The following is a 27178-nucleotide window of genomic DNA, read 5'->3' on the forward strand; positions in this document are numbered from 1 at the left end:
GGCCTTTTAGCATGTTAAAGTGAATCTTTCACATGATTATAAATGCTTAGTATAATAAAGACATGTGCTACTCTTCTTTCTCTGGGGTATATTAACTGATCTCACTGAAGAATGACTCTAGAGCTGAATGTTTAACACAGAGTTTTGGTAGGGGTTTTCCTTGCATGTAGCTACATTGCTCTGACTGCAAATATCCTGCCTTGCTTCCTCCAGAGGCCCTCACCCTACTCTGACTACACCCATGGTCCCTGTCTCACAAGGTTGTTGGGAAACAAGATACTCATACATGACTTATTAAGTCCAACAGGAGAGATTAATGATGATGAAGGAATTTGGACATGGGAACAAAATAATCAAACTTAGCATTAGGAATAATAGTGAGACAGGGACTGTATTAAATTAATTCTAAATATTCAGAGACCACTGACCAAGTCCACACTGCTAAGCCTTTTTTCACGGTCCCAAAAATACTCAACTGCCTATAAAACCCTTAGACAACGCACCACCCCAGACTCTCTTGCCCTGTCCTGTGAGCTGGGAGCTCTGTCCTCTCACTGTATCTCTCAGTGAAAGCCTCTCCCTGGCTCTCCTACCCTGGGTGCTTGCTAAGTTGATTCTCTGACTCCACAGCCAAGAACCCCGGCATCAGCAGGACAAATCCGAGTCTTGATTCTCATTTGTCAAACTCACTGGACACTTTAAATGGATGAATTTTATTTATGTAAACTACACTTTGATAAAGTTGATTTAATAAAAGGCCCCAAAGCCAATAAAAATACCAGTAAAATTGACAAACCTCTGGGAACACAATCAAGAGGAAAAGAGAGGTTACAAATAAGCAATTTTAGGAATAAAAAGAAGATAGAACTACAGATAAAAATGGGATATTAAAGAAAATAAAAATATTTGAACAATTTAATGGCAAAAATAAATTTCTATAAAAGTCTAACTTAAAATTTTTCAAAAAGAAATAGAAAATCTGAATGTTAGGTGTAAGACCCGACGGCCTTATTCCGGTCTGCGCTTCCCCCCCAGTGAGGAGACAAAGGCCACGGCAGATCGATGCAACAAGCAAGAGGTTTATTGTTATTCCAGCTAGCTGGGGTCCAAGTGTCTGCCCGACACAGCGGGTTTCAACAAGGACCCCGAGCACTCAGAGCCAAGGGTTTATATAGCATTTTAAAAGCACTTAACTCATAGTAATTTCCCACAGCTATACATTATTCTTGCAAGACATACATCATACATCCTGGGGTTAAGCAAGAGGTCAGGGTGGACATACATCCTGGGGTTAGGCAAGAGGTCAGGGTGGACATACATCCTGGGGTTAGGCAAGAGGTCAGGGTGGACATACATCCTGGGGTTAGGCAAGAGCAGGATAAGACCATCCCTCAATTGTCAGGGCGGTTCTGCACGATAAGCTTGGTATGTAGGATTTACTGACCAAGGTTAGCTGACCGAGGGTCACCGCTGCCTTATTCCGGTGTTCATGATTGATTATCTTGTTTTTCTCAGCCTTACCCGGTTCCAGTTCACACATACTCAGGAAATGGCTTTTAGGCCCTTAAGATGGCTACTCTTATGCTAACCTATTTCTATTCTTACATAGGCTGGAGAAAGGAAAAACAAGGACATGCAAACAGAACAGAGAGATGCCATAGGGGGAGAACAGACCAGACCCCAAAGTCCGTGCCGTATATGGAAAGGGGACAGCTCTTCCTGAATTCCATCTTGATGTGCCAACTAAGACCCAGATGTCAGCCTTCTCCCTCTTGGAAGGAAAAAAGTTTCTAGTTGACTATTATGTCACCTTTAGCCAATCATACCTCTCAACACCCCCCTAAGATAGTTTGCCCACTGCTCCCCCTCCTAATCCCTTATAAGAGCCCCACCTCCTTAGCCATGTGTGACTTCTCTGGCCTCTGGCAAGAAGGCCACAGAACCTCACCCGGGGGTATTTAAATAAATTATCTGGCCCTTTGTTGCCTCTCTTTGCCTGCTTATTCCGGCTAGAATTTATCTTACATATGGTGCCGAAACGCGGGAGGAGTGTGAGTGCGAGGCCCCGACCGGCCACCGGCGGCCCTGCCCCCTCCTTCCCTGCCCGGGACCTCAGCCTGCTCTCCGCTGCATAGATTATTTTCCGGTGAGTCCCTCAGTTTCCCTGGTCTGCTTCCCTTCCTAACTTCGTTTCACCTGGTCCGGCCGAAATCGTAGCTACGTCCAGGTCCGGGCATTCAGCCCAACCATTGCGAGTATCTGGGATACTCGCCCCTGGCCCCGCGGTGGGGGAGACGTCCCTCACGCAGGCTCCCAGGCCGTCTCCCCTGACTTGGTGCACTTGGGACGCTGGGCACTCCTCTCAGCGGGATGTCTTTTGGGAAGTGGTCGCAGACATGAGGAACCAGCCCATGAAAGCAGAGGCTCAGACCCTGCTGTGGTGTCTCATTTCTAATCTGGATACTCTGTCCTGGGAAGTCTGCAAACAGAAGTTAGTCTTCCTTTGCTCTGAGGCTGGGCCTCAGTATCTCTTGGACAACCAATCTCGCTGACCCCCTGAGAGAACTTTTGATTTTAGCCTCCTCACCAACTTAACTAATTATTGCCACCGGAGCGGGAAGTAGAATGAAATCCCACATGTACAGGCTTTTTGGACTTTGCACTCCCATCAAAACCTTTATGCTAAGTGTTCTATAACTCAGGTTCTCCTAGCCCGATCTCCAGTGAAAGATTGTCAACCTCTTATTCTGCTCAGTCCGTCCTTTCAGATCGGCCAGAAAACCTCAGTCGCCCGCCTCCCTCAGCTCACAATCCCCTCCCCCTCTCTCCACCACCATCTCTAAGTCCTTTGTCTTCCCACGTGTCGCCTCCATCTTAAAGTCCTGCATTCTCAACCATGCCGTTGTCCTGCTCTCCTCTTCCAGTGGCTGCACCGCCCCCTCCCCGTCTCCTTCCACCTTCACCACCCTCTTCCCCCACCAGAACACGCTCCTCCCGCCCTCTGGTTCTGGAAGCCACAGACAGGAAGCTGAGGAGAGAGACGGCAATTAGATATCAGTAACTTAAGTCTTTGTATCAGTTTGTCTATCTGTGTATATGTTTTTATATGAAAAGTGTTGCTGACTGTAGTCGTTGTATCTCAGTTTGTACGTTTGTGTCTAAGTGTATAAATGAAAAATATTTTATTTAAAAACAAGCGCTTGTGAAGATTGAGCATTCTAGAACTTCCAGAGAATCTAGTAAAAAATGTTAAGCATGAAAGATCAGCTGCCTAAGTTTACCTAAAGTCATTTAAGTCAGTGTTATCTGCTAAATCTTTTAAGAATAAAATGCTTAAAGGCTTGGCTTTGTCTAACATTCAGTAAAAGTTTTGTAAGTAATCTAGCATAGTTGCTAAAAATAAGTAAACAAGCCTAGCAAATAAATTTTAATAATACTGTATTAATGTATAACAGTATATATATATATGCAAACAGTCTGAGAATTTTTGTAGTAACCAAAATTCTTAAAGTTTGCCAAGTTAGACATATTTTGTGCCTAATAAGAAATTGTGCTATAAAGCACATTTCCAAAAATGATAATATACGTTCATAAATGTATCAATCTGAAAAATGCTAGTGTAACAGTTTACAGTAGCCTATTTTTCAGTGTTCACTGAAGGTTAAAGTAATAGTTTTAAGTTCTGATCAAAACTACTTAAAGTAGTAAGGAAAACATTTCTGCATGCTAAAAAATAAAAGAAAGTTGTAAAAAGTTTGTAGAAGAATTTAATATGGTCATGCTATATAAAATTAAAGCAAATAAGTCTCAGTATCAAGTACACAGCAAAATTAGAATTTTGTTTTCAGTTAAAAAGACAAAGTTTTCTTAACTGTTAGTTGGCTCTTAATATTGAAAGATTGCAGGAAGTTCTTCTAATTGTTTTATCAAAGCAGTTTCTTATGCTTAAAGTCTCAGTGAGTTGTCAGAGTCTTTAAGAAAATGAGATCTTAATATTAAAAGGACTAAAAGCTAAACTTTGATATAAACTGTGCAACCTTTATTTGCCTTTGAAGTACTTTGTTGTCATTCTAGTTAATTGGATAATTATGTATTGCTTCATAGCAACCTATAATCCTATTTAAGCAAGTGCCTTAAAACTTTTAATAACTTCCCAAAATCAAATTCAAAAAAGTGCATTTGCCTCTAGTTAACTCTGATATTTTCCAGAGTGCCCCTGGAACATGTCAGAGGAATTTTTTTCTCATTGAGGAAAATATTTGGCTAATTTGGCTTATTTACCTGCTTAATTACCTAGGAAGCACTGTCAAAAAGAATAATGCTAAACTTTGTTACTGAATGTTTTGTATTACAGAAATATCAGAATTTCCTTATGTCAACTGTCTTACAGTAGGCTCTCATCAGATCTTTAACCATTGTCATTTGTAAGTCTTTTATTATTTACAGTCACTGTTTTATTACTCTTAAGCTAGTAAAGAACTAGATTTCAGCAGAACAGGTATTGGTTACATAAGATTAAGTAAGCTAAAGAAGATAATTTTGGTGGCTTTTTGTTTCAAATGTTGATAAAGTGTTTTTAAGCTTTTTCGCTTAAGCTGACAACAGTTTAGTAAATGACTGTCTCTATAAGCAGAATTGAAACTATTTTTTTCTCTACCTGATCCCTCCAGAATTTAAAAACTCTCAGTAACTATTTTTATATTTCATGGCAGTATGTTTATTTGCATAAGTTCAATAAAAACCTGCTTTCCTTGTAAGAGGGCCAATTAAAATAAAAACACTGGTTATACTACCAAGGCTTTGACTGGAATGTCATACCTGAGAGACACGTGTGTAAACTCAGATATGAACAGACAGCTTTAAGGAACTAAGATTGACTCTATGGAGCCAACAAAGCCCCTTAAAAAAACTGGCCTGGTACCTTGTTTACAGAGTTCCCAGCAGCCTTACCAGGTGAGTAAAGAAGGTCACTTCCTGGCAGGTGCAGGAACCTCAAGGAGAGAGGAATTCACCCAAATCTATAGGTACTGCAGGCACAACCTGATGGCAAGTCTGGCTTGGCTTTCTAGCCTCAAGAAGCCCTTAAAAGTCCAATCTGAAATTCCTTACAAAAAGTTCCAGCAAAGCATATTTAATAAAGCCTATGTAATCAATTGCTCTTCTTGCTGCACTTATGCAAATAATAAAGCCAACTGTTAATTATTTTCTTAATCTAGCTACTTCTAATAAAAATAAGGGTGATTTTAGAGAAAAGTATTGTTTCAATAATGCAGTCTTATCTATACTAAATCCTAATACTATTCATTGAAATGTAAACTCGATCCAGAATTCCAGTCTCCCATAACAGCCTGGCTAATGCCCCTACTGGGCCCCTTAATAACAGTTTGTGGTTTACTCTTAGTTGCCCCTTGTGTCCTCAGGTTCCTCCAACAGCGGCTAACGCAGATGACCCGGGTCGCCACCAACCAGATGTTACTTCACCGTTATGCACCTCTTCCCACTGAACCCCCTCCTTCGGCCTAATACCAGCCTCAAACCCCCACAATGCCCCTTGTCAGCTGGAAGTAGCCAGATAGAGTCGTCGCCCATTATGACCAAAAGGCTGGAATGTTAGGCTGGAGAGAGGAAAAACAAGGACATGCAAACAGAACAGAGAGAGGCCATAGGGGGAGAACAGACCAGACCCCAAAGTCCGTGCCATATATGGAAAGGGGACAGCTCTCCCTGAATTCCATCCTGATGTGCCAACTAAGACCCAGATGTCAGCCTCCTCCCTCTTGGAAGGAAAAAAGTTTCTAGTTGACTGTTATGGCACCTTTAGCCAATCATACCTCTCAACACCCCCGTAAGATAGTTTGCCCACTCCTCCCCCTCCTAATCTCTTTATAAGCGCCCCACCTCCCTAACCGGGTGTGACTTCTCCAGCTTGTAGTACCCAGGCCGGGAGAACATCACCCGGGGGTATTTAAATAAAGTACCTGGCCCTTTGTTGCCTCTCTTTGCCTGCTTATTCCGGCTAGAATTTATCTTACACTGAATAGCCCCAACACCAATCAAAACACACACTAGATGCACAGTAATTCCAGTTTTCCAGGTGAATGCAACTGAACATTCAAGGAACACAAACTCTTCCAGGTGTGGGAAAAATCATTAAATTGGGTAAATCCAGGAAAGCATGTATTCCTTTACATTAGAAAATCTATCAGTGTAATTTACCACATTAACAGATTAAAGAAAACCATACAATCACTTTAAAAGATGCAGATTTTACTACTGTTCAAGAAAATTTATTTTTTAAGAAAGATAAAAAGACACATTCCATTGTATTCATTTTAATTTTTACTGGGCTACACCATTATAAAGCTTACATGATGGACAGGTCACAGAAACAACTATGTCTACAATACCCAACAGTTATATAGCACTTTGATGGTTTACAAGTCACTTTGCATCCATTATCAACCTAATCTAGTCATTTTCAAATAGATATTACATTTTAAAAATATATATAAATGAGGAAACAGATTTAAAATGATGAGGTGATTTGTCCCAAATCCCAATTATTTCATTCTTTATTTTGTTGGTTCTCTATGATATCCTGTTATACATAAAATTAAAATGAACAGATATCTACATGTGGATAATACACAATAAGGGAAAACCCCCCACAAAATTCTGAATCCAATTCTCCAGTAGTTCTCACATGCTCTTGGAACAAAGATACTAATAAAAATGATTAACCCTGTAGTTTATATTCTTCATCATACCTATCTTTCCTTCTCAAATTTGTAATCTACAATTAAATTCTGGTATTTCTTCAGCAACCTAAGTGTCCATCAATAGACGAATGGATAAAGAGGTGGTACATATACACAATGGAGTATTATTCAGACATAAAAAGGAAAATCCTTCCATTTGCAACAACATGGATAGATCTAGAGGGTATTACGCTCAGTGAAATAAGCCAGGTGGTAAAGACAAATACCATATGATTTCACTTATTTGTGGAATATAAAAACAAAGCAAAACAGAAGGAACAAAACAGCATTAGACTCACAGACACTGAGAAGTGACTAGTGGTTACAAAGGAGGAGGGGACTGGGTTAGGGGGAGGGGAGCTGTTGAACCACTGTGATGTACATTTGATTAAAAAAAAAATCTGGTGTTTCCTCAACTTAAAATCTGTAGTTCATTCAAAGCTAGGTGAAGCTTACAGCCTGGTGATTTTGACCTAACACTATGGCAACTTATCTTTGGGGAGCAAGTGAGCATTCCTTTTAATCCTAACAGGTTATAAATGACTTATATATGCCACAGATCTTTGACACACTTGACCTGCTATTTCATTGTCAAGTGGAAGGATGTCATGGGAAAGATGACTTTTCCCTATTTCTCTTAAGTACGGCTAAAAACCCTGGACATTATATACAAAACAAGAGAAGTTTCTGAAAGATGGAAAGAATACAGACTGGCTAAGGACCTGGGACCTGAAGAATGACATAGCGCTGAGTTCCGTGGGTCTTCCTTGGGCCTCATCTATCCCAGATCAGGTTCTGAGGAGGCTAGCTACCCAGAAATGCCAATGGGCATAGACAAAAAAAAAGACCCAAGGAAAGTCTGCTGTCTCCAGCCCTCCAGCCAAAGGACTAAGAAAGGAGCAACCTAGCAAGACGGAAAACTTTTTAGACAATCACCACCCTTCTCCAGCCAGAGACCATAGGGAAAAAAACTGTGGCCCCATCCACACCATAAAAGACCAAGTCAGGAGCCTATACTTACACCCTCACCAGGTATAATGAGGCCCCTCAATGCCCTACCTCCACCCCAGAGTGTGTCAGAGAGGGTCAAGGGAGGGATAGGATTTTCAAAACTGACCTCTCCCTGCATCCCCCCCCGGCAATGTCATTGGAGACCATGTGGAGAGACTAGGCTTCCAACCCTACCCAGAAACAAGACGTCCTTTCCCTTGCTTACTGATGTGGTGCCAGTGGAGGCCATGAGGGGATCTGCACCTCCCACTCCTGCCCAGCAGTGCTGAGGACCCATCCCCAGGTGTCAGTAGGGGCCAGTGACAAGCCTGCATGTCCAACACAAATCTACAGGGATAAAACTGTCCCCCCAACCCTTTCTCCCTCAGAGCAGTGTCAGAGGAGGCCTGCTCAAACCCAAGGTTTAAACAGGATACAGTATCTCATAACATTACACTCGAAATGTCCAGACTTCAACGGAAAATCACTCATCACACAACCAGGAAAATCTCAACTGGACTAAGAAGACAATCCACAAGTGCCAACACTGAGATGACAGAGATGTCAGAATCACCTGACAAGGATTTAAAACAGCCATCACAAAAATGTATCAGTGGGCAACCACAAACATGTATGACACAAATTTAAGAAACAGGAAGTCTTAGCAAAGAGAGTACATAAAGAATTAAATGGAACTAAAATATACAGCTGAAATAAAAATGATGGGCTCAATATCAGAATGGAAGGGACAGAGGAAAAGACTCAGTGAATTTGAAGATAGAATAGGAAATAATCTGAACAAGAAAGAAAATTGCTGTGGACCGAATCACGTCCCCCACAAATCATATGTTGATGCCCTGAGCCCCATGTGACTGGATTACAGATAAGACTTGTAGAAGGTAACTGAGATTAAATGGTCATAAATTTGGGGTCCTAATCTGACAGGATTGTTAGGCTTATAAAAGGAAGAGAATTCTCTTTCCACACGCATGCACTGAGGAAAGGCTGGAGGACACAGGAAGAAGGTGGCGATCTGCAAGCCAGGAAGACAGCCCTTATCAGAAACCAATCAGCTGGCACCTTGATCCTGGCCTCCTGGCCTCCCAGCCTCCGGAACTGTTGAGAAATGAAATTTGTTTAGGTCACCTATGCTACAGAATGTTATGGTGCTCCAAGCACATTAACAGGTTTTAACCCCTAGAAGTGGTGTGCTGCTCTAACAAATATCTGCAAGTCTGATGTAGCTTTGGAACTGGGCAATGGGTGGATCTGGAAGAGTTTTCAGGTTCATGCTAGAAATATGGGTGTTAAAGGTCATCTGGTGAGGTCTGGTGAAATGAAGAACACAGTACTGGGAACTGGAAGAAAGGTGATCCTTGTTGTAGAGTGGCAACAAACTTGGCCTGAATTGTGTTCCAGTGTTTTGTGGAAGACAGAACTTGTGAGCAACTAAACCTAATATTCAACAAAGGAGATTTCCAAGCAAAGCACTGAGGGTGCAGCTTGGGTCCTCCTACTGCTTACAGCAAAATGCAAGAGGGAAGAGATGAATTAAAGATGGAATTCTTAAGCAAAAAAGAACTAGAACTCAGAGGTTTGGGAAATTGTCTGTCCATACCGCCAAAACGATGAAGTTTGCTCTAAAGAGAACTCTATGGGTGTGGCTGAACAATCATTTGAAAAAGAGATCATGGGTGTGACACTTAATCAACTCTCTCAGCAGAAGTCAGGGAATAGAAATGGGATTATTTCTACCAGCAGACACACTGCCAGAAGGGATGAAAAAGCACAGAAAACCTAGACAAATGAAAGAAGACTGTCAGACTTCTGAGATCTTACTGGGCCAGACAACAGAACTATTCAGCTACAAAGGTGTGCCATGCTTCAAAAAAATAATGACTCCAAAGTTAACTCAGAGATGTCAGGCTGCTTGCCTGTTTCAAAGGGTAGGTATAGTGTCTCAGTTTCAACAGACCAGATGGCTTCCAACCAAAGCTTTGGAGGCAGGGCTGGTCCCTGGAGGCCTGGCAGTGTAACTGCTGTAACAGTGGTTCTGGAAGTTGGAATAATTGCCTTAGTGGATCCAGAAGATAGGGCATCAAGCCAGAGGATTATTCTCAAGACTTAAGATATCATGGAATTTGACTTACTAGGTTTTGTTGGCTGGGGACCCATCACCCCTTCCTTCTTTCTTATTTCTCCATTTTGGAATGAGAATGTCTATCCTATGCCTGTCCCACAGTTGCATTTTGGAAGCACATAACATGTCTTGATTTACAAGTTCACGACTGGACAAGAATTTTGACTCAGGATGAATTAGATCTTATATCTCACCCATATCTGATTTATGTGATATTTAGATGAGACTTTGGACTTTAGACTTAAGAGTTGCTGCTGGAATGAGTTAAAACTTTTGGGGTTATTGAGATGAAGTGAATGCATTTTGCATGTGAGAACATGAATTGGGGGGCTCAGGCAGAATGCTATGGACTTGTGACCCCCTAAAATTCATGTTGAAGTGCTAACTCCTAATGAGACTATTTGGAGATAAGGACTTTTCAGAGGTAACTAAGGTTAAATGAGGTCATAAGACTGGGGTCCCAATCAGATAGGAGTGATAGCCTTATAAATGAGCAAGAGGAGGAGCTTTTTCTCTTTTTCCACATACATGCGTCAAGAAAATACCTTGTGAGGTCACAGCAAAAATATGGCCTCTTGTAAGCCAGGAAGACAGCCTGCCCCAGAGACCAGAGCCAACATCTTGATCTCAGCCTTCCCTGCCTCTAGAACTGAAAAATAAATTTCCACTGTTTGAGCCACCCAGTTGGTGGTTATTTTGTTATGGCAGCCCAAGCAGACTAAGACAAAAATATACTGAAACACAAACAAGTGGAGCCCAGCGAGGAACATTCAAAGACCAAACATTTGGGTCATCAGAGTCCTCGAAGGAGAGAAGGGGTTGGAGGTGGAGACTGAAAATGTATTCAAAGAAATGGCTGAAAATTCCCCAAATCTGGCAAAAGACAAGCCCACAGATTCAAGCTCAGAAAACAGACTAAACTCAAAGAATACCAAGACATTATAGTCAAACTTGTGAAAACTAAAAGCACAGTACTCAAAATGTTTGCAATAACTTTCACATCTTCAGTGAAAAAAACTGTACATACAAAGATGCCATCTGCCTATACTCAAGAGTAAAATGATAAAGAGTAAGTATTTCAAAGTCTTTCCAAGTTTTTCACAGTATGCAATGTCAGTTTGGGTCTAAGATACAAACTACATACAACTGAGGTACAACTTTTTAAATAAGCACATTCTCAAGTAACTGTAGACTGAAACAGATTGGCAACATCAAGGATCCCTTCTGACTGCCTTTCTAGGCTGTCAGCCTTGACTCTTGGAGTTAATGTGATTCTTAGTAGGTGCTATCTCAATAAGCATGGTCCAAAAAACAAAGTGTGCAGAAGTGTGCTGCCAGGATAGCATTCCTTGGCTAAAGGTCGGGAGCTTTTCAACCAACCAACCAACAAGTCTAACAGTTTCCCTGGTTGTGGGTACTAGCTGCAGTGGTTATCTCTATCAACAGTTGCTGACTTCATTTCCCCAGGCTCTTTTTCTCGCCCTTTCCATCTCCCTCCTAAGGGTCCTTCCACTGCCGCTCCCAACACTGAGCAAACTCAATGCGGAATCTCAATCTTATTCCTACCCCTGTGATTTCCCTAAAAGAACCACATATCTCTTTAACACTTCATCTCCTTAGCATTATGAGACTACGTAGCTCAGCCAATACGTCCTCTTCCCATTATGCCCTATCCTATTTCTCTCTCAAGGATTTGGCAGCTGACATATAGAGTGTTAGAAATAATTTTTGTCTTTCCCCAGGGAAATTCAAAATGTCCTCCATTAGGACATTTTGAAAGAACATAAAGCCCCGTGTTCACATTTAAAGTAACTGTCATATATTAACAATGACTTCCCCATTAATATCTTTTTTGTAACAGTCTTAAATTCCTCTGTAGCCCTCACATATGTATAGTAATTGTTCAATAAATATTTTCTAAATGTACTGTATCTACATAGTCTTTATCCAGTATGAATTCTCTTTTGCTGGCCAAAGGCTGAATGCTCACTAAAGACTTTTCCATATTCCTTGGTGCTCCCTCCAGTGTGAGTTTTCTGATGTTGAGAAAGGGAAGAACTCTGGCTGAAAGCTTTTCCACATTCCTTATACTTATAGGGTTTTTCTCCAGTGTGCGTTTTCTGATGCTTTGTAAGAGATGAGCTCTGGCTGAAAGCTTTTCCACAATCCTTACACTTGTAAGGTTTCTCTCCAGTGTGTGTTCTCTGATGACGAATAAGGGCTGAGCGGTCACTGAAGGCTTTGGCACAATCATTGCATTTATAGGGTTTCTCACCAGTGTGAGTTCTCTGGTGTTGAGTCAGAGCTGAGCAGTAGCCAAAGGCTTTCCCACATTCATTACATTCATAAGGCCTCTCCCCAGTATGAGTTCTCTGGTGCTGAATAAGGCCTGATCGGTCACTGAAGGCCTTCCCACATTCATTACACTTATACGGTTTCTCTCCAGTGTGAATGACCTGATGCTGGGTAAGGAATGTGCTCTGGCTGAAGGCCTTCCCACATTCATTACATTCATAAGGTTTCTCTCCAGTATGAATTCGCTGATGTTGAGTGAGATACGAACTCTGATTAAAAGCCTTCCCACATTCATTGCATTCATAGGGTTTCTCTCCAGTATGAATTATATGATGCCGAATCAGGGCCGAGCGGTGACTGAAGGCCTTCCCACATTCATGACATTCATAGGGTTTCTCTCCCGTATGAATCCTCTGGTGTAGAGTAAGGTGTATGCTCTGGCTAAAGGCTTTCCCACATTCATTACATTCGTAGGGCTTTTCTCCTGTGTGAATTCTCTGATGCAAGACAAAAGCTGAATAGTAACTAAAGGCTTTTTCACACTCATTACACTTCCAAGGTTTCTTTCTTGCACATATTTTATCATGCCTCATTAGATCTGAATTTTGTTTTAAGTTCTTTTTAAATGAATCACAATTATATAATCTCTCTCCTTGCTGTTGAACAAGTAAGGACCTCCGACTAAAATTTCTTCCAATTTCATCACACTGGTAACTTCTCTCCCCTGAAGATTTCTTCTGCATGACAACCTCTTGTATTAAACGTTTCTCATGGTTTTCCTGCTGACTCTCCGAAGAATCCTCACATTCACTGGAAGTTACCTTTGGAAATCTTCCTATTAACACCCCAGAGGCTGATTCTTCTTCAGAAACTTCCTGCTCTGGAATTAGGACCTTGCTTTCTGGTGTTGTCTGCCAGTCTGAAAGAAACACAAACATATATGTCATTTCCTAACAGAGAGAAGAATGATTTCTGCTGTAGGAAAATAATACAACAAAAATGCTTACAGGGAATACAAGAATTTGAAGGCTCCCTAAGAGAAAAATGAGAAAAACAAAGATAACAATGAGAAGCAGCAGAGCTGCATAAAGGGAGAGGGTGAACAGGTACTCAACATACCTTTGTCTAGCAGGGTAGGAAATGAGAAAGAATAACAGAGAACAAGACTAAACAGAGTGGGTGTGTGGAAATGGAAGATGAAAAACAGTCTCTGGTGGAGACAGGTCTGGGATCAGAGAAAGATGGTCTCCCAGGGATTGTCAACTGTCACCATGAGAACCTCAGCACCACATGCTATGAGAATGACCATCATTAGCTCATCTCCCCACCTCCTAGCTACCAATCTTTTCCTTTTCTAATATGCCCCAATCACTGGTAACAGATTAACCTTTAAAAACCTCTTACACAAAAATCTCTGCTGGTTCCACTGTCTCAAGATGAGTCACAAATTCTAGAAGCTAGCACTCAAAGTGTACTGATCTACATATACAAATCACCACAAAGCTTAGTAAATAAGAAGCAATCGATCATTTCTGACTGCTTCACACCCAACAAACTAGAAAGAGTAAAATATAACCAAGCTTTTAAATAAATGAGTAGTGTTTAAACATGAGGGAAAAGTAAAATCTCCATGGGCTCAGATTGGTTTCCATCCTGTCAGGATATCTGCCACCAAATCCTAGGCTTCCTAGTAAGAGTTTTGGGGGAAAAGCTTCACTGCTAAAAATGTTGAAATATTTCCAGGCTTAAATAGTCTTCAACATCCATTCCAACCATGACTCTACATGAAATAAATCAATACAAAGACCCCAACTACATATCATAATTAGACAAGTATCTGGGATTTTAAAAGACAAACAGCCAGAAAGAGATTAAAGACAAATGGACTTTCAGCTAAGGGGAGTGGAAGAATTAAAGCCCCAAATGTTTGTGGAGAACACATGGTTAGTGGAGGATAGTAAGAGACTTGCCTGTCTGGGTCAAGGGTTCAAGCTGGAGAACAGAGAAAGTAAAGTGGTTGGGCAGGCAGCCTAACAAAGACCTTGAAAGCAGGTAGAGGAATACAGAACTGGCAGAGTCAGCAACTTACTGCAGGGAATCTAGCAATATTATGCTGCCTCAGTTAGACAAGGGTAAGACTAAAGAAGTTATAATTAGCTGGTAGTCTGTTGCAGGAACCAGTTTGACAGAAGTGATAGGGTCAAATCCATGACATCTTTTAAAAACAAAATTACAAGGACTTAATCAATAGCTATCATTTGCTTAGCATTGCAGCCAGGTTTTGTTCTAAGCATTTCTCTTGGATTACTTCATTCGATCCTCAAAACAAGCCTATGAGTTAAGTGCTACCATTATCTCCATTTTTACATGGGGAATTTGAGACACAGAAAGGATAATTCACTTATTAAAGCTCACAGAGTTAGTTAAGTACAGACTGGCTTTGGACCCAGGAAGATTGGTTCCAAAGTCTGCACTCTCACCCATTATGCTATATTGCTTCCACTTAGGTAGAGAGGAAAACAAGGGGAAGCTCAGAGATCAATTTATAGTCACTGGTCTCATACAAAAAGTCACATTACCCCACAGAGATAAAAATAACATGAAAAGGCTGGTTTAAAACTGTGCACCCATGAAAATGACAAATATTAAAATGTTGATTTCATTTTACCTTATAGGGAAAAATGAATTAGTTTGAAAGGGCAGGAAGTACTTATTTTCTAAAAAAAAATTATTAATTTATTAACAGATTGTCATCCACAGAGCGTGGGAGTGTGGCATGGAAGAAAGGGACTTCACCTCAACTTTTTTGTGGGTCTAGCAAAATCTGGAAAGGTTCCTCCACAAGCATTTCAAAAGTGATTTTCCCACTGGCTGTCTGGGTTTTATGTTCACTATTTCCAATAATCACTCACCTGGACAAGTTGCTTTTGAGACTTGTCTCTCCAGTTCTTCCCCACACTCCAACTGAGAGATTACATCAGGCTTGGAAATTGGAAGCCCTTTTCATGGGGAAAGAAAAAGGAGTTTGGTAAAGAGCTCAGTATTAGCTCCTTGGTCATTAGGGAAGACAGTAAAAGAGAGAGTTTAGTTCTGGATTTCTCCCTCTACAGTGCTCAGAAGGTAGGAAGATTCATATGGGGTGTATCTGAGTTCAGAACAACTGAGTCACTTGATTTTACCTTTCCTTATGAAAACAATAAGCACCCATTTCTTAAGAGGTGTTTTCACTAGAACTTTGTCTCAACATCCTTGGTCAGGGAGTAGAGAAGAAGGATGGTACCACCTAGGCAAATGTGATAAAAAAATGTCCATTTCTAACTCTGGGAGTAGTAAACCTATATCCGGAAACAAAAGCAGGAATTGCCTGTCTCAGAACTTACACAGGGATTAAGAATCTTCGTATCAAGGAACCACCTCAGAGCTCCTAAGAACTGAAGAAGCAAAGGTATCATCCTGGGTGAATTCACAGGGAGTCGGGGAACCATTCTTACCCAGCAAGACCAGATTCCTATGCTTCTCAGGCACATCTCCCTGAGGATGGTTCAGCTGCCCCCACTGGGTGAAAGCCTCAGTCATGTCTCTGATCATCAATGACTCCTGAAAAACCAAACACGTCAGTGCTCACCAAGGGACCTCCTTCCAGAAGCCTCCAGGAAAGACTTAAACTGACAGCCTAACAGAAGGAAGATAGGAAAGATAGTAAGGTTAAACAAAATGACCTCTAACATGCCCCCTGACTAAGATTCTCTGGCATATTTGTAGCCACAGACTTGCCCCTTGCCTCCAGGCATCAGAACTTCATGTTACCTGCAAGTAGGAAGGAACACCTTCAATGTAAAATCTGAACATACTGAAGTTATTTGTTTTTATACCAATAAATTATATTATAGAACTATAAAAATCCTTACTATTTAGAAATGGAAGAGTAGAGAACATACAATTAGGAACTAAGTATTTTCTTTATGGTATGGTTTTAAAATATAAAAGTGTTCAAGAAAAATGAAATACTGTTCTCTCTAGTTTTTCTTTGAGAATAAAATCAGTCCAGTACATATTAAAAATTAAGGTGCTTGATATTCATGTCACAAAATGTTTATTTGTAAAATAGTATCAAGTCCAAATTATTAAATTCCCAAAGTGTTCTTGCCATTTCTCCTAATGGCTCTGATCAGTCTGACACCCACCCCTCTCCCAATCCACTCTCTACCCTACCATACATATCACGTATTATTCCTCCTGATTCTCTGTGCTCCAGTTGGTGGCTGCCTTTAGCTGTTTGAAATGTGTGCCACATTCCCTTCTGCCCCTTTACAAATGCTGCTTCCTGTTCCTCAATGTTCTCCTTCTGTCCCATCCTTTCAGCTATTTCAATTCTACCTACACTTCAGTTCTCAGCTCAGGTGTTACCTTCTCAGGGAAGCCTTCCCTGGCTCTCTGGGTTGTAGTGCCATGTTCCTTCCCTTCTCTTGGGTTATGCACATATGGAGGGACTTTGTGATTAATATCAGTCTCTCCCATTAGACAGTAAGCTCCATGAGAGCAGAGGCAAGGTCTATTTTTCTCAATGAAGTATCCCTAGTCCCTGGCACAGAGCAGGAACACCGTAAATATCTGTCAAATAGTTGAATGAAGGAAAGAACACCTGATCAAGAATTAGTAGAAACAGTTTAGATGGGATAGTCTATAAAAGTGTGCATGGGAATAGGAGTGGGGAGGGCAACAGTAATGTATCAGACATTGAAAACAATCCAGGAGTGTTTACTCTAGCCTAACCTTGACCTAGATGACAGGCACAAAGTTTAGACTGTCTACTGCAGTGTAGGGAGAGGAAGCACAGAGGGCAATCTCCTTTGAATCTATAGCTGAATCTGTTTACTGCTGGTAAGACAAATGTTTAATAATTTTTCTGATTCTATAAAAAAACTTTCTATACAACTTCAATTTAATGAAGATACATTAAAACATACCAATCCCTGGGATGCTAGCAAATGAACCAGTCTTGTCTCTCTTTGAGCCATCATTTTTGCTATGGCCCCCTGAGCATATATGTGAATAAACCAGTTAATCTTGCATATAGTCAGCATGCTAATGTTTACGGTATAACCCTCCAGAAACTGGTAAGACAATTCACATAATGAAATAAGGTTAAAAGAACTACCTACTTTGAAAATACTCTGCTCAAAATAATTTAACTCTTTATTCTAATACTTGAAGTATGAAATCACTACTCTTTAAGTTTACAGTCGCTTAAGGCCTACCTCACGAGTTATCAACACAAGCAATGTAATTCGTAGTGTTCTTTTTTGTTGTTGTTGCAAACAGTGCTAACAGTAACAGCCTAACTGGTAGTTCCTTTCAGATTTCAGTTCCCTCCGAAAGCCTCAGCAATCCAACTCATTTCCAGAGCAGCTGCTCAGTGGGCGTGTGCTGAGGGCACAGGCAGACCAATCAAACACTGTCCAGCAGATGGTACTGACTTTCTCTGCCCTCTGCCCTTTTGCAAGAGACCTACAAGCTCAGATTGGACTCAGCACTGAGGTTTTCTCCAGTGTCTCATGTGGACCAGCAGCTCCTCTGTGCTAGGAGGCAGGTACCACAGTAGTTCCAGTGCCTCTACCGTTCTCCTCTTAAAGTATTGTTTTTTTTAAGAGATTGATAAACTTAGTTTTCAAAGGTAAAAAAAAAATATGGGAGGCAGCTGGTGTGATTTTTCTAATTTAGTACATTATGTTAACAATCACAAGCACTTATTGATCACCATTATATATGTACAGAAGCACAGAAATGACAAAAAACAGTTTTTGTCAAGGCTACTGTTTTTCTTGTTTTGTTCAGTGCCAGATTTTTTATACACAGATTTACTGTTTGGAAGAAAGTTTAGAATTTAAGGAAGCTATTTTTCTGGACGAACAGAAGAGGTTTCTCTTTCCTTCTCTTTCCTTCTCCCCTTCCTCCCTTCCTTATTTTCTTTTTGTCCCAGGCCAGATCCTACAGAAGCATCCTACTTTTCTCTCTCCAGTCAGTGAGAGAGGCAGGTTTCATCTTGCATGACCTCTAAAAACTTTCACGGGGACTTATCTGCCTCTGGAATTAAGATCCAGTGCCGATTTTCCTGTGGTCTACAACATACCTAAGCTTCCCTCATCATACTTCAGCCCACCGCACAGTGACACACGTCCCTTGCAGACCCTCAACTCTCTCATCACTTGGAGACTTTTTTGCTAAAGATGTTCTCTTGCAGACCATTCCACTATTTTATTCTCCAACTATTCAGTCTTTTTTCTTTTTCAAAGTGCAACTATTTTCCCAGTATTTTTCCCCAAAATACTTCAGAGGATGGAAAACCTCTTCCAATGCCTTTTATGATTTGTCCATACAGTCATTTCTACATTAAAAAAATGTTTCTTCTTGCTGTTTAATTATTTTACTTATCTGTATCTTCTCTCCTCAGTAAACTTCACAAGGCAGGGGCAACTGGCTTTTATTACTTTGAATCTCACCATGAGGCCAATTACTTCCCTGAAAAGCTAGTAAGTATGCATCAGGCACCAAGAGGACAGACAAGTAATGCCAAAGGAAAGTTCTGCACAAGGGGGGAGGAGTTACTGTCAGGTTCATTGCTCATCATTTTATCAGGATGGACCCACTGGTCTAAGATCAGGGCTGAGCAATTCCATGACAGTGGAAGAAACCATATCCATGTTCCGAAAACAGGAAGAAAAAAAAAAGAAATCTAAACCCACCTGGAATGCAGGCATCAGCAGGCCTGTGGTCATGCCATTTTCTTTTGAGTTCCCAGCGTGGGGAAGGTCTGAGTCCTCAGAAAGTGACCCTAGAAATGGAAATAGGAGCCATGACGGTTACACTCGTCTTGTAGTAAACTGGAAGAAACTGTCATACACAGCTACCTATCACCTGAGAGGAGTAGACAGAGAGAACCAAAGAACAATCCCTCAACATCCCTGAATCAAGACAGCTATGACCATTGCTGCCTCAGGCTCCTCCTACCCTCATCTGTCCTTAAAACTGCAGTGGAACTCTGCTTTGAAGATCTGGAATAACATAAACACATATTTCTATCTCCCATCCGCTGAGTGATAGTCAAAACAATACTCAAAGTCCCTGTGAGTCAATCCATACCTCACTTAATGAGTCTATTCCAGGCTCACAAGTGAAGGAACATTAGTCAAAATCTTTTTGAACCTTGGATTTTCAGATACAATACTGGCTTTCTCAGAAAAGCGATAGGTCTTGTGGGAAAAAAAAAATCCAGGATTTAAAATAAATCCTGTAACTTCTCAAATCTTCACTTTTTCTAATTTGTCAAGTGGTTGTAACAGTCTCCTTTCTACCACCTTTGGGGGCTCCTGTGAGGACAAAAGTAAGTCATCAAAAGCCAAATTGTCAGACCTGTTGATTTAGGGGGCAAAGGAGGCATACATTATCCTAATGACCCTCAGCGCAACGCAGGTGGTGGGCTTTTGCTCAAAACCCCAAGGTGAGACTAGCTAAGAGAAAACGCTGTCATACAGAGACGGGATGCTTCTTCTGAGCCTGCCCAGCCAGAGGGCAGCCTTTCTCTTTTTTTCTCCCCAGCAGGCACCGCGGCGCATCCCACCCATATTCTCACCTCTGCCCCCCGGCTCCAGAGCGAACCCTCCCCCGGCCAGCGCAGAGAACTAGGGCCCCGGGAGGCGGATGGGGCGAATGCGCAACGGCCCGGGGGTCCAGCGTCTCGTCCACCCAGCGGCCCAGGACACGCGAGCGACCGCCGCCGTGCAGCTGGGTGCCCCTCACTGATCCCTACCGCCGCCCTTCTTCCGGCCACTCGGACTTAGAACCCCGCGCGCTCAGCCCTTCTCGACCCCGGTGTCCACTTCACTACCAACCCAAGGTAAGCCCGGCCTGGCAACAAAGGCATCTAGGGAGCCGGGTGGGCTGAACTACAACTCCCAGAATCCTCCGCGGGGCGGGGTTCGCGTCACCCGACGCCGCTTCCCAGAGCACCCCGCGGGACGCTGGCCAGCGGCTTTTCAAGTGGGGGCGCGTTTCCCATGTCGGCTCGGGGATCCTGGGCGCGTCGGAGCTCGAGCGTTCGGCCTCTCGCAAAGCACCCTTCCTGGACAGTTGCAGGTCACCCCTTCCCAGGTGCCGATTTGTACTCGGAATATATACTGGGCCGCTTCAAACCCCACTCGGAAAAGCACATTTACCGTGTATCCTTAACCGGCGGGTGGCTGCGTCCCGCCGCTACGCCGATCCCTCCTCAGCGGCTGTGCCCCACTCGGAGGGAGGCGTCAGCCTCGTTTCCTCTCCTGCTCCTCAACTTTACTACGCCCGTTGTGACGGGGACAAAGATTACTTAAAAATAATCAGGGACGTTTATTCTGGGCTGCACCTTGGAATAAGGTGGAATTTCAGTGCCATAAATCAACCCAGAAACAAGTCCTGAAGTAGTAGTAACTGGTACCTCAGACAGCAAGGATATTTCCAGACTCCCAGGTGCTTATGGAGCTGCCGGCTGCATGTTGGGGGTATCTTTTTTTTTTTTTTTTTTTAAATAATTATTTTTTATTGAAGGGTAGTTGACGCACAGTATTACATTACATTAGTTTCAAGTGTACAACACAGTGGTAGAACATTTATATACATAATTCTAGGTTCCAGCTATCACCCTACCAAGCTGTTACAATATCTTGACTATATTCCTTATGCTATACATTACATCCCGGTTACTTATTTATTTTACCATTGGAAGTCTGTCCTTTTTTTTTTTTTTTTTTGTGAGGGCATCTCTCATATTTATTGATCAAATGGTTGTTAACGACAATAAAATTCTGTATAGGGGAGTCAATGCTCAATGCACAATCATTAATCCACCCCAAGCCTAATTTTCGTCAGTCTCCAATCTTCTGAGGCATAACAAACAAGTTCTTACATGTAGAACAAATTCTTACATAATGAATAAGTTACATAGTGAACAGTACAAGGGCAGTCATCACAGAAACTTTCGGTTTTGCTCATGCATTATGAACTCTAAACAGTCAGTTCAAATATGAATACTCATTTGGTTTTTATACTTGATTTATATGTGGATACCACATTTCTCTCTTTATTATTATTTTTAAAAAAATGCTGAAGTGGTAGGTAGATACAAGATAAAGGTAGAAAACATAGTTTAGTGTTGTAAGAGAGCAAATGTAGATGATCAGGTGTGTGCCTGTAGACTATGTGTTAATCCAAGCTAGACCAGGGCAATAAAACATCCACGTATGCAGAAGATTTCTCTCAGAACAGGGGGGGTGAGGTTCTAAGCCTCACCTCTGTTGATCCGTTGGGGGTATCTTTGAGTCGGTGCATGTGCTCACTTATCTTCCCACAATAGAGTAGCCAAATTTCTATACAGTTCACAAGGAAGAAAATCAAATTTCCCTCACTGTCACCATTTGGGGGCAAGCCACAGTGTCCGTTTGTCCTTTCTCTGAGTCCCCAAGTTGTAGCTGGGCCTAAGGCTTACTAGAATAAAGATTACATTTCTCATTATCCCTACCTCTTGCAAGGCAGATGAGAGCAAACTGATTGCTAAAGTGAAGAGGCAAGCCCCTTGCTGCTGGTTGGAACACAGACAAGTCATTGTGGGCCGTGTGGACAAGGTTAACTCCGAAGAATGCCAAAGTAGAAGGAACTGAGCCCAACAACTTGGTGGAATAGATCTTGAGCTTTAACGTGAGATATAAACTGTTCTTGTGTAAGCCACCTTAATACAGGTTTTCTGCTATACAGATATCTATACTTACCTTCCAACTGGTTTATACGTTGGCTGCTTTCGGGCTAATCAGCTAGGGCTGGAGGAGAGGGGGCATGTGTTAGAGAACACAGCCTGCCAGCTCAAAGAACAGTTAAGGGGGCCCCCGGACCCTTCCATGAGCAGGAGATATGGAGTGGGCAGTTTCTTTCAAAAAGTGATGTGTATAAAAGGCACCACCAGTTGACATGTCTGGAACACCTGAGAATACGTTTCTTCCTTTTGTTAACTATCCCCGTTACAGAAATCCCCTTTTGTTACCAAATCAATGGTAGGTTCTCAGCCCTCCTTTCATCAACAATAGTTTGTAAAACAGAATACTCCTCCTGGAAACACTCCCTCCTGTTCCTTCTTGACTGGTCACTCCTACACAGTCTCCTTAAGTAGTTGCTCTTCTAGCCAGTCTCGAAACCAGTGGTTCTCAAACTAACATCAGAATCACCTGGAGGATTTATTTAAAAATTCTGAATTACTAATCAGGATTTTCTGGGGTGAGGCCTGAATTTGCATTTCTAACAAGTTCCAAGTGATGCTGTCTTGCCAATGGGTTTCAGCCCTGGGCAAGTTCGCTATGGATTCAATGTGACCAAAGAAAATGACAGCAAACGTTCTCTGGGGTGAAAGGGTTTATTACCCTGCTTGTTCTCCCTATGGTAGGTCAAGCACTAGCGTCTCTGCCTCTGCCCAGAGTACTGGGCGGAGCTCTCTGTATAATACAATAATAGCTAATTACCTAAAGGTGTGGAAGCTGTAGCCTAGCAACAGACCAGTTACATCATCAAGTGGTTTAAGTTCAGTGAAGATCCTGGCTATAGGAACCGCAACTTCCCCACAGATGCTAAAGCTGCTCACTTGTGAACCAGCTAAATGCTGGAATATCCCAGGGCTCAATCCTTGGGCCTCACCTTTTTCTATCAACACTTACTCTTTAGGAATCTTGTTCAGCTGGATGATCTAAATACCATCCAAATGTCAACTCCCAATTTGTGTCTCTAGCCTGGGTTTCTCCCCTGACCTTGAGCTGTTTCCTCAACCTCTTTACTTGGAAGATTTATAAATATCTCTAATGTAGAATGTTCAGAACTAAACTTTGGATATGCTTTCTCTCCACAGCCATAATTCTTCCACCTGCAGTTTTCCCCACCTGCATTTTTCCTCAGTGTCTTGCCAGTGGGTTTCAGCCCTGAACAAGTTCACTTAGAGCAAATCTGCTGCAGCAAGCCAATCTCTGCCTCTGGGCCTCTCCACCCCCGCAGCTGTCTCAGTTTCTGTCTTCAGTGCTGCCACCAGTCCAGTCTCTACTTTCCTGCAGCTGTGCAGCCATGCTGCACAGAGCACTGGGCAGAGCTCTTTGTATAGAGACAATAACAATGTATTGCCCACATGTGTGTAGTGAGCAGCCCGACCAGGGCCAGGTCAGAATTCTGGCCATAGGAACCTTCACTTTCTCCACACAGTAAGTGGCAACTCTGTCCTTCTGGTTGTTCAGTCCAAACACCTTGGAGTCATCATTCTTTATCTCACAACCCACATTCGGGTCCTCACAAGTTGGCTGCATTCTCAAAATATATGCAGAATTTCATCACTTCTTATCACCTCCACTGCTTCCACCCAGGTCTAAGCATCCATCACCTGTTACCTGGACCACTGCAAATGCCTGCTGACTGGTCTCACTCCATCCATACCCCTGCATATTCTATTCTCAACACAATTACTCCCCTGTCTGAGAACAAAAGCCAAAGTCCTTACAGTGGCCCACAAGGCCCTTCAAAATCTGCATCAATCCACACTCAGTAACTCTCTGGTCTCATCTTCTACTACTTTCCCCTCATTTGCTCTGTTGCCGCTATACTGGCCTATTGGTCACTGTTCAGTCAAGTGAAGCATGCTTCTATTATGAAGGCTTTGTGCTTGTTCCGTTGCCTGAATTTCCTTCCCCCAGATATCTACATGGCTTGCTCTCTAAGCCTTTGTACACTTTCTTTGTGAAGTCTTCTCTGACCACAACTTCTTTGTTTTAATTTATCTCTAACATATACTTATTAATTTTGTTTATTGGGTGTCTCCCAACACACATCAGAGATTAAACTCCTTGGAGAAGAAGTACCCAAGAGTATTTTCTGGTACTTAGATGATCATTAACTGAATGGGAGTATACATTTCTCTGAGATGGTGTAAGGGCCTGAAACTAATATGGTCTTCATTGCTTTTCTTGGCTTTCATTCATGTGCTTTTGGAAAACTTGGACTTCCTTCATAACCCTGCTTTTATTTATATAGGCTTCACTTTAGAATAATGTAGCCCTTAACACTAACAGCTGGTCCATGCTCATAAATTGGGGTTGCATACAGTAGAGTGTAGTTGGAACACCTTGGGATAAAAATCCATTGACCCCTAGTGAATCTTAAGGATGTACTTGTTAGGGCAGAAAGACAGATATGAGCAGGATGAAAAGAGGGTGGGACCCACCAATAAATTAGGAAGTTAATCAGACAAAACCAGAGAGTCAGAAAGGACTCACAGAGTTAATGCCCTTTGCAATCTGAGTTCATTCCACATGCTCTGAATCTGGGCTGACCTTGAGACTTGCTCTAGCTAATGCAGGTGAGATAGAGCAGAGACATGGCATAAGCAAAATGATTAATTTTTGTTAAAATGCCTAGATATGAATAGCATAGTAAGAACAGGAAGGACTTATCTTAAGGCTCAGATTCCATTTTAAAAGCAAAGAGTTGGGAAGTTAGATTTCTAACATATTCTTTGGTAATAAGCCAACAATCTAACGTAAGGCAAGGCAAGCAGTCTTAACTGGTATGTTCCCAGTGCTTGCAAGTTGCCACTGAACTTGGACAAGAACCGGAAGTTTATCCTACAGAATTATCTGAAGGACCAACTTTGGATAGTAACATATTGTCTCTCACCAGAGGTAGACATCATGAGACGGCATGACAAGCCTTTGCCCCCTGACCCTTTACCTTTATCCCATTCTTGAAAATCCTTAAAAGACAGAATCCCAACTTTTAAGTATGCCTCGACTCTGAGTTTGCCCGACCTCCCTTTCTTGGAGTGTGTATTTTTAAGACTTCTTACTGCTCAACTTACTGTGTTTTGTCTCTATGCCCTTCCAGTGGTGTCTTTGTCACTTTGCTATTTCATTCTATTTTCCAGACTTTAAGCACAAGTCTTCATTGTCTCTGTTCTACTTCAGATAAGTAGGGAGGGGCTACAGAGAGCTTTAATTCCAGCTTGCAAGAACCTGTCAGTGAGCTTCTCCTTCCTCTCTGCTTTATTCAAGTAAGCCTGCCTTTGTCTACCTTGACTGGGGCCCATTCCTCCCTTAGAGTGTATTCAAATAAAACTTCTGGTCTGCCTCACTACTGTGTCTCTGCCGTTCAATTCTTTGTTGTGGCAGGGACAAGAACTGAGGAGAACAGACTCAACCCTTTAACACACTCTCCTTGAATTTTCCTAAATTTAATGAGGGCCTCTGTTTCCTTCTAGTCTTTCCTTATGTTTGCCACCATATCCTGCCAAGAAGGCATCCTTGCCTTGCTCAAGAAGCTACAGTGCCATTAAAGGCCATTTACTTTGGTATGAAAGTTGATGTTAAGAGAGGTAAACAAGGAATCTGTTCATCACCAGGGAAGAGGGCAAAATGGAAAATGTAAAGGTGGGATTTGGCTGGTAAACAGGAGATTTGAAGGACATGAGTTTTAACAGAAGAGAGATGTGCTAAAGGTCTCAGGGAGTGAGAGAGGAAGGCAGACTTGAGGCAGGCAATCAGGCTTGGAGTAAAATAGCGAAGGGAATATATCAGGTGTGAGTTGCGCCTAATCACCTTACCTCTGGGCCCAATCAGTTTTTTGACTGTACCACTGAAGATGGACAGTTATCTGCTTGGGAGTGCTATTCTCGACCCCTTGCTTGCCATAGGCCAAACAACTTTCTGGATCCTTGCACCATTTCCAAGCTTGTTGAAGTGCCAAACAATGGATTGTGAGATCTTGCTTCCCTAGGGCTGGCTGGATGATGCAACCTGAAAGTGTGAGGAAGACAGAAGGAATCTGATCAGATAAACCCCTTCTGCTTCTCTTTTGTCATCAACTGCTCCAAGGCATGTTTTCTCCACAGCCTGGAGACCTCTTGCAGAGCCAAGCAATGGCCTTGCTAAATAAATTACTGACTCTCCTCTCAGTTTGTGAAGCAATAACCAATGGGTACTTCTTCCCATCCCTCCCTGCTTCACTTCTTTCTCACTTGCTGACTTAGGTTTGTACCTCATAAAGTGCTTGTTCTTAATCTTGGCCTCAGGCTCTGACTCCTAGGAAATTTAGACTAAGACCGGGAATGTGGCCTTCTCTGACCCCCTGGTCCCACTAATGGCCCAGTTGTTTCAGGGGAGAACTGTGGGTCATGAGCATTGTGCTTCATGGTGGAGCCAGGAGCAGTTCTTTGGGCTAGCTGGTGAAGGCGGAAGCACAAACTGAGACTTGGATCAAGGAAATAGGAGCATGGGGATAATGATTGGGAGAGAATAATAGTAGGTCTCTAGTCCTAGCGCAAGGAATTTAAAGGATGCAAATACATTAGTGTCAGTGGCTAGTATGTACACAAATGTACATCACAGTGGTTCAATTGTCCCCATGATCAACTTACATTGTAATTGCAAATTATTGTGCCCTTTTATCCCCCCTGCCTCTCCCCATCAACTGAACCAACCGCTCCCCCTTGGTAACCACTAATCATTTCTCAGTATCTATGAGTCTACTGCTGTTTTGTTCCTTCTGTTTTGCTTTGTTTTTGTATTCCACAAATAAGTGAAATACTATGGTCTTTGTCTTTCTCCACCTGGCTTATTTCACTGAGCATAATATCCTCTAGATCCATCCATGTTGTTGCAAATGGCAGGATTTCTTTTCCTTTAATGGATGAATAATATTCCATTGTGTATATGTACCATGTCTTCTTTATCCATACATCTATTGATGGACACTTAGGTTGCTTCTGTATCTTGGCTATTGCAAACTATGCAGTAATAAACATAGAGGTGCATATATCTTTTTGAATCAGGGATTTGTTTTCTTTGGGTAAATTCCTAGAAGTGGAATTACTGGGTCAAATGGTATTGCTATTTTTAGTTTTTTGAGGAACCTCCATACTGCTTTCCACAGTGGTTGCACCAATTTGCAT

General features: G+C 42.1%; 1 protein-coding gene across 1 annotated transcript; it reads right to left on the bottom strand.

Annotated features, from left to right (window-relative positions):
* Positions 1-11408: 11408 nt before the first annotated feature.
* Positions 11409-20113, bottom strand: ZNF892 (zinc finger protein 892). Its single transcript, XM_057496985.1, has 5 exons — positions 20073-20113; positions 18927-19015; positions 15675-15780; positions 15096-15182; positions 11409-13102 (listed from the first exon to the last, which is right to left on the bottom strand). The coding sequence occupies exons 2-5, from the start codon at positions 18957-18959 to the stop codon at positions 11832-11834; spliced, it is 1497 nt and encodes a 498-aa protein (XP_057352968.1). The 5' UTR covers positions 18960-19015; positions 20073-20113; the 3' UTR covers positions 11409-11831.
* Positions 20114-27178: the final 7065 nt, after the last annotated feature.

Source organism: Manis pentadactyla, chromosome 2 (genome assembly GCF_030020395.1).
Source record: "Manis pentadactyla isolate mManPen7 chromosome 2, mManPen7.hap1, whole genome shotgun sequence".
NCBI lineage: Eukaryota > Metazoa > Chordata > Mammalia > Pholidota > Manidae > Manis > Manis pentadactyla.

Excerpts from the sequence above, each read along its gene's own strand:
- ZNF892 (XM_057496985.1), bottom strand. The coding sequence starts at position 18,959 with ATGACCACAGGCCTGCTGATGCCTGCATTCCAG. Across the intron at positions 15,781-18,926 it reads TGCTGATGCCTGCATTCCAG|GAGTCATTGATGATCAGAGA; the intron begins GTGGGTTTAGAT and ends TTGGTTTTTCAG. Across the intron at positions 15,183-15,674 it reads TAGGAATCTGGTCTTGCTGG|GGCTTCCAATTTCCAAGCCT; the intron begins GTAAGAATGGTT and ends CCCCATGAAAAG.